The sequence below is a fragment of the Orycteropus afer genome, unplaced genomic scaffold (genome assembly GCF_000298275.1).
Source record: "Orycteropus afer afer isolate SDZICR_OR568_19922 unplaced genomic scaffold, OryAfe1.0 scaffold00635, whole genome shotgun sequence".
NCBI lineage: Eukaryota > Metazoa > Chordata > Mammalia > Tubulidentata > Orycteropodidae > Orycteropus > Orycteropus afer.
In genome coordinates this window covers 1256720-1264894 of record NW_006922222.1, presented here as the reverse complement: position 1 = coordinate 1264894, position 8175 = coordinate 1256720, and the positions used below count along the sequence as shown (strand labels likewise).

The following is an 8175-nucleotide window of genomic DNA, read 5'->3' as shown; positions in this document are numbered from 1 at the left end:
AACAGCAAGACAAACTTGTCTGTCGGTTTGTCCTACTGTGGTGACATGTAGACGTGAGTTTTGAGGCTGAGCCTTTGGTGTTTAAAACCCAGCGAGATGCACCTGGTGCACAGGTAGCAGCCCAGCTTATAGACTGAGACAGACTAGGAAGGGGAAAATATACGATAAAGTAAAGCAGATTCTTTGTTTTTTCTTCATAGCCATGATGGTGACGATAAGAAAAGGCCAGTGATTGTTCATCGAGCCATCTTGGGGTCAGTGGAAAGGATGATTGCTATTCTCACTGAAAACTATGGAGGCAAATGGTAATCTTTGTCCTTGTTTTGTTTTTGTCTGGACCACATGAAATGATTAGGAGAGATGTCTGTTTTCCAGTTGAGTTATAAGATGGAAAGAGAGAATGATTCTAATTGCTGACTTCTAATTAATGACAATTGTTTACTAAAAAGTAAGGACTTCAAATCTAAACCCAGTTTTTCAGATTTAAGAATATTTTTTATTTGTAATAGTTTTACTTAATAACTTGATTTTCTTGGTAGTTAGGTAGTGTTTCCTGAGTAGGAAGAAGCATGTATGCCCACTGCCATCAAGTCGATTCCAACTCACCGAGACCCTGTAAGGCAGAGTAGATCTGCCCTAGGGTTTCCAAGCCTGTAAATCTTTGCATGAGCAGACTACCTTATCTTTCTTCAACAGTGTGGCTGGTGTATTCAAACCACCGACCTTTTGGTTAGCAGCCACATTTTTTTAACCACTACGCCACCACAGCTAGCTCCTTTTAATCCTTTAACACACTTACTACTCACTGCTATTGAGTCAGATCTGACTCATAGCGACCTCTCCTTGGGTTTTCAAGGTGGTATTGAAACTGAGTAAAGTCAAAACTCAACTATTTCCCCCACAGATAGGATGCCAGTTGGAGATAAATAAGTAAACATAATTACTCATTTCCCTAAAAGCAGAATAGGATGAAAGCTCAACTGTTTCCCCACCCTGGTTAAGACAAGTAGGACCCCTGTTGGAGACAGATGAGTAAACACAATAAGCTCTGAATGGATCGAAAAGCCAGTTTGCACATTCTTTCCTGCTATTCCCCTAGAAACAGGTGATAAGCATGTTAATGTGTCTCAGAAGACAACTTGAAAATTAACTTTGGCCTGGGAAATGTGCGTTGAAGCAGGTAGGAAGGAACTTGTTGGGAACTGACATTCTCCCCTTTGCCTAAGCCCAGACCAGCTGATGACAGGAAGCCGGTGTGACTCACCCGGTGTGCCAGTGCACTGCATTAAAAAACGACTGTCCCTTTAAATCGAGGTGAAGGAAATTGCAGCCAATCGTCAACTATCTCACACCCAAATTCCTGAAATTTTTATGAATGCATAACACTCTCTCCTGAAACTTACAAACACTGTAATTTGATTTAGATTCAGGGAGTCAGCTCTGGGCAAAGACCCCTGTCTCCTTGCATTGCCACTTTGCAGTAAATAATATTCTCTCCTCTTACTCACTCAGTGTGTGAACTCTTTTGGCCTGACTGCACCAAACACGGCAGGGACCTGTGTGTGTCCTATTTCTGTATCACTATGGAAATAGATTGCCCAGTCTTCCTTCTGAGGAGTGGCTGGTGGATTTGAACCACTAGCCTTCTGGTTAGCAGTCAGATGGCTTAGACACTTTGCCACCAGAGCTCCTACAAAATATAGTCAACTATTTTTTACATCGTAGTCATTTATCAGTTTTATTTGTAATTTGGTTAACACAGACATTTGGGGTAGTTTTCATACTTGTCAGTGAAATAAAGTCACCTCATTTCAGTTATATTTCACAAATCAAATCAGATCTAACTGGCACCTAGAGCATAGAGAGATGCTTGACTAATTGCTCTGGCAAACCTGTGGTAGGTGGAAAAAGCCCTCAATTAGGTTAGAATTTAGAACATAACAGTGGCCTTTTCAGTAATGTAAGAAAATAAGGAAAATAGAGGAATGACAGAAACGTGGACCTGATGGCTACGTCATTCCCATGGTTTGTCACAGCGCACCTGAAATACTCCATCGGGAGAATTACACATGGGGTCATTTTTCGTAACTGGTAAAGGTGACCTGTTTGGAAATACCATCACCAGTGTTTATCACTTACAATTTGCTGAATCTTAAAAATTGGATCTTCAGTCAACTAAAGTTATATCCTCTGTCCCCACAAAGAATAAGTATAAAATAGTACTTGAAAAATTAATCACTAAATGTAGTTATTTAATACGTTTTTAACAGCTCGTGCATTCATGCCATGGTGATTTGGTATGTGTGAGGCAGAAGCTCTGTCCTCAGTTTGCTTTGCATTCTGTTTAGTGAGACAGATCATAGTGACAGATTTGTGTTATTTAGGGTTAGTTTTCTGCTCCTGTTTTTTTCTCCCCCTTAGTCTTTGGATATTGAGGAAAAAAAAATCAAGTTTTTTTTAAAATAGCTCTTTCTTAAGTTTCAAGAAAAGATTGATAAGTAGACTGCCTTCCTGTTGAGGGGATATACCCAAATGCACATTAAATACTTCCATTTTCTTCTACAGGCCATTCTGGCTGTCTCCTCGCCAGGTAATGGTCGTTCCTGTGGGACCCACGTGTGATGACTATGCCCAAAAGGTAATCTTTACATGGGACTTTTGTTTCAATTTGTTATCTGTCTTTCAGCATTTCAAAGTCTGTAAGCTATATGTTCTTGAGGAATGAGGCAGCCTGTGACAGGAAGGAATGTTGCTGTTTTCATTTGGTATTCTCATCTGCACTTCCAGAACATCGTAGTCTTCTCAGTAGTGTTAGTTCTGGGTGGTTTTTTGGCACTTCTGCTTAGCAGGAACTTTGTAGCAAAAGAAGATGAATTATCACTGCTCATGACTTTGAGTTGGAGCCCCAAGGTGCCGTCCCAACAGTGGACATGAGGAGGGAGCCCCAGCCTCAGACTCTTGGCCCCTTGTTTGGATTGAAGGCCATTTTTAAGGAAGCTGGTTTTTTTTAATTACTTAATTTTGCTTTTTAAAAAAAAAAAAAATTATTTTTAATACATTTTACTTTTGAGAACAGTTTTAGGTTTACAGAAAAATTGTGCAAAAAGTAGAGAGTCCCCTATGCTCCCTCTCACTCCTGCAGTTTCCCTATTCTCAACATGTTCCTTTTGTGTGGTACCTTTGTTAGAACTGATGAATCAGTACTAATACATTATTATTAACTAAAATCCATACTTAATGTCAGGTGTCCACCATTACAGTATCACACAGAATAGATTCATTGCCCTAAAAATGCCCTGTGCTCCACAGTTGGTCCCTCTTCCCTTTCCCCTGAGCACATGGCAACCACTGATGTTTTACTGTCTCTAGGTTTGCCTTTTCCAGAATGTTATATACTTGGCCTGTACAGTGATTCCTTTGCAGACTGGCTTCTTTCACTTAGCAGTGTGCATTTCAGGTTCCTGCATGTCTCTTTGTGGCTCGATAATGCATTTCTTTTTATCACTGAATAATATTTCATTGTGTGGCTGCACCACAGGTGGTTTATCCATCCACTTATTAAAGGACTTCTTGATTGCTGCCGATTTTTAGCAGTGATAAGTATAAGTTACCACAGACATTTATGTCCAGATTTTTCTTTTTCTAGCCTATAATTTTTTTTTTCATTTTATTGTGATTTGGGTGAAAGTTTACAGAGCAAATTCATCTTCCATATAGCAGTTCACATACACTTTGTCTCATGACATTGTGACATTGACTGTAATCTCCCACAGTGCAACAGCTCTATTCACACTTCCTCCCCATAGCCACCTCTTCCCTGTATCCTTCCCTCCATGCACTCCTGCCCCCCCAAGCTGTCTCTCTGTGCATACACAGCCCTTCTATTCTCCAATGATTGATCTCTCCAAGGAGTACATCTACCTAATGTAAATGTTCAGCACACATACCTGTCTTTTGTTTGGCTGGAAGCCACAGGAGTAGGTTCAGTTCCAGACCTGAAGGGCAGCTAGGGTCCATAGGCTCAGGGATTCCACCAGGCTCTATCGCTAGCAAACCTGGTCCCTTTTTTTTTTCTTTTTTTTTTTAAATGATTTTGAGTTTTGTTTTTTGTTCCATGTTGTTCTCCCACTCTATCCTGGATCTCCTACAAAGATCCCCCTCTAGTGGTTGACAGTGGTAGCCGGGCACCATCTAGTTCTTCTGGTCTCATAGTCATATGGGATAAGCGCATGGTGTACCATTCACTTGGACTAATTATTTCCATGTGTCTTTGGTCTTCTTCATTCTTCTTTGCTCCAGATAAGGAGAGACCCATTGTTGCATCTAGGTGGCCACTTGAATGTGGGCAGATTTTTATGTGGACATAGAAAACTATATTTAAAGCAGGTGTGATGTTTTTTGAATATAAGATGCAAACTCAAAACTGGCTGTTTATGAACAGAAATATCTTTTTTTCTATTCATCCATCATTCATGTGTTCTGGTCTAAATTACTTTTAAACTTAAATCTTTACTATTTCTAACAAAAGGGAAACCTTCTCATATTTGGAAGTTAGCATTGATTCAGTTGAGGAGCACTTCATTGAAGCATTAATCATATCTCATTCCTGAAATCTGAGCTTCATATGAAATGACAGTGAAATAAAACGGGCCCTTTCAGATCTGTTTGTCCTGTCATTGGAGACTGGTTGTTAGTTAGGTCTGAATTTTAATCACGTTTACAGTATTAACTTTTTGTGGAAGAAAATACAAAACCTTTCTTTACTTAATTCACATAGACTTAAAGTAATAAAGTAGAATTTTTGGGGGAAAAATTAAAATGACAGTGAGTAGTATCTAACTTAACTTGCTTACTTTAAATTCTTGGAAACATTTCAGGAAATCCTGATTTAATCTTTGGCTCTGCCCCTTCATCTGCCTCCTTTTTTAATAAGCTCACTTTAAATCAACGGAAATCCATATTTATCATGTTGCTTAAGCCTGTTTTATTCAAATTATTCTTTTAGGATAGAGTTCTATTTAATTCAATCTTTGGTATACACAGGGTATTAAAGAAACAATTAGTGAAAGATAATTTTATATGGCAATTTCTCCTCCATTTTCCAAGAATATAAAAGGAATTATGGCAATAATTTTTGCCTTTTGTTTGTATTGTCAACATTTCATTTTAAAAAGTGTTGCACACATAAATGGCAGTGACAGGTAGATTCCTACCTTACTACCAAATTGCTGCCTGTTTGAGGTATCAGAAACATGTCCACTGTTAGGCTGGGCATCTCTCATTGGATGTTATATAGAAGCTAACCAGTTTATTCCTGGAAGCTGTCTCAGGAACTTAGACCTGCAGAAGGATTTCTTTCCTTTTATGATCTGAATGATTTTAAGAGCAATGAATAAGTAAGATGGAAGAGGAATTGATAATATTCAAATTCGTAATTCATAATTTGAATTACATTGTTACCTAGTGCTGCTCTGATGGGAATATACCACAAATGGGATGACTTGAACAAACAGGAGTTTATCCTTTCACAGTTTAGAGGCTTTAAGTCTTAAGTTTTAAGTGCCAGGCTCTAGGGGCTGGGTGAAAGTCCTTCAACCTTGGGCTTCAGCTGTGCCTCCTGCTCCTGGGCCACTGAAGCTAGAGGCTTTTCTTCCCTCAGACAGCTGTTGGCTGCTGAGACTGACAAACCCAAGGTTGACAAGTAAAAAGGCACAGTCCCAGTGTTACAAACCACACAGCAGGCCATTAATTCAAGTCCATTGAAAGTCCCAAGGTTGGCAGAACATGGCAACCTGCTGAACAATGACACAGCTACATATAGGGTTCAAGTGTCCATAAGCTAGAGACCATTCCCAAAGCTGCTGCTAATACACAGGAAGCAGACCACATCCCTAAAGCAGCTACTCAGCTGCTTGTGCTAGATCCCACCAAGGAGGTGATTGCCAGTCTCATCATAGGGAATACTACATCCACCTACCCAGACACTCATCCAGTCCAAGCCAAGTTGACACACAACTTTAACTACCACAGCAAAGAATATTGTATATACCACGGAGTGTCAGAAGAATGAACAAATCTGTCTTGGAATGATGCTTAGAAACAAGGATGGTAAGACTTCATCTCACTTTGGACATGTTATCAGGAAGGACCAGTCCCTGCAGAAGGATATCATGCTTGGTAAAGTAGAGGGTCAGTGAAAAAGAGGAAGACCCTCAGTGAGATGGAGTGACACAGTGGCTGCAATAATGGGTTCAGACGTAGCATTGATGATGGGGCAGGCCTGGGCAGTGTATTGTTCTGTGGTACATAGAGTTGCTATGGGTCAGAACCGATTCGACAGCATCTAACAACAACATGATTTGAGATAGGTGCTTAAATTTAGCTGAATGCTTAAATTCTGATTTTCAAGGATTTTTTAAAACATTTATTTCTCAAGAGCAAAATAAATTGTTTTGAGCTTTTAAATTGTGGAAATGAGTCACAAATTAATATATGCTTCAGTATATGCTATTATTCGTCCTTTTTTTAACATGTACATGATTATACAAATCCTGTGTTAAATAAAACTATTTAAGATCAAAATATAATTCTAATTATAGGTTTTAAGGATTATGTCTCTCTTTTGCCATAGGTACGGCAGCAGTTCCACGATGCAAAATTCATGGCCGACGTTGATCTGGATCCAGGCTGTACATTGAATAAGAAGATCAGAAACGCACAGTTGGGACAATATAACTTCATTCTAGGTGTGGAAGGAAATGTACCCAAATAAATTTCCCAACCCTTGGGAAGATCCAATCAAATCTTAAGATCTGGTCCTGACTTTGATTCCTTCCAATCCTGGTTCTTAAGCCTATTAAGTTTTTTAAATTAATGTAACAAAAAAAAAAAAATTGGGGTTTGAAGAGAATAATGTTTAAAAGTGTGTTTGAAAATTTCTTCCCCTTCACCTCCTATTTCTTCAAGCAGCAAGTTTTTGTTAAGTTGGCTGCATTATGTAACTCGACAAACAAAGCCATTTTAGAGCAGTGTTACAAAGTGGTATGTGTTTTCAAAAAATAAATAGATTTCTAAATCAGTTGCTCAACTGTATACAGTCACCTGTCACTTTTAATGAAGGTTCAGGGTGGTTCTTGGGGCCTAAGATTATTTCTGCTCAGATGTTCAGTAAAAATCCTTCCATAGCTTTATGTACAGGCTCACAAAGCTTTGTGTCTTTTATGTTTTAGTTGTTGGTGAAAAGGAGAAAACCAGTGCCACTGTGAACATCCGCACAAGAGATAACAAGGTCCATGGAGAGCGTACTATTTCTGAAACCATCGAGCGGTTGCAGCAGCTGAAGCGGTCCTACAGCAAACAGGCAGAGGAGGAATTCTAATGAAGAACTTAATGGAGAATGTGGTTCCCTAACATTCAATTTGTATTCAGGATGTTTTGGACAATGTGTATTTGAAGGAGTTAATCAGAAGAGACTCAATAAAATGATTTTATTCGTTACTTATTTGAGTATTGGAAATAAAATATGAGGAATCCTTTGGTGTGATGTGGGAGAACTTTTTGTGAATGTAATGCAGTTGAAAAATAAAATTTTTCCATTTGATTAAGATAACAGGTTAGAATTAGGATATGGCAAAAAAGTAAATAAAACCTTTATACACATAAGTTTCAAGACTGCTCTGTTCACTTATGTATGTATATGCACCAGCAACACATGAGTGATTCAGTTTTCATCTTTATAAAATTTTATAACAAATACGGGGCAGAATGGATGGAGGGCACATCTTGCACGTATGCTGTTCTCGAGCTTGCTGGCTTCTCAGTCATAGGATACATGTCTTCCTGGAGTGTCACTTTGACTTACCTCTTTTTGAATCAAAGCCTTTTCTCTTAAAAAAATAACCATGAATATGTTATAGAGGAAATCTGTGCACATTTTTAAGACAAAGAATGAGCCTTCAAAGACATGTTTATGGCAGACAGCCCTGGGTCCGAGAATCCCTTGATATGCAAACTCCCTCTTTCATAAGGGATAATTTTCAAATGTGTCGCCAGTGAGTGGTGACTGGGAAAGTGCCACAAAATAAGAAATTCTTACATAGATACATTAATTCCTGTTTAATAATAGAATCATTTTTTAAAAGCAGCATCTTGTCACTTCAATAACCCAAATAGCTT

The 8175-nt window shown here is 38.7% G+C and overlaps 1 protein-coding gene across 1 annotated transcript in view; it reads left to right on the top strand.

Annotated features, from left to right (window-relative positions):
• Positions 1-7378, top strand: part of TARS1 (threonyl-tRNA synthetase 1) — a 46059-nt gene extending 38681 nt beyond the window's left edge. The window contains exons 16-19 of the mRNA XM_007956562.2: positions 201-305; positions 2566-2638; positions 6632-6746; positions 7230-7378. Coding sequence (XP_007954753.2) covers positions 201-305; positions 2566-2638; positions 6632-6746; positions 7230-7378 — 442 coding nt within the window. The remainder of the gene's footprint in view (positions 1-200; positions 306-2565; positions 2639-6631; positions 6747-7229) is intronic.
• Positions 7379-8175: the final 797 nt, after the last annotated feature.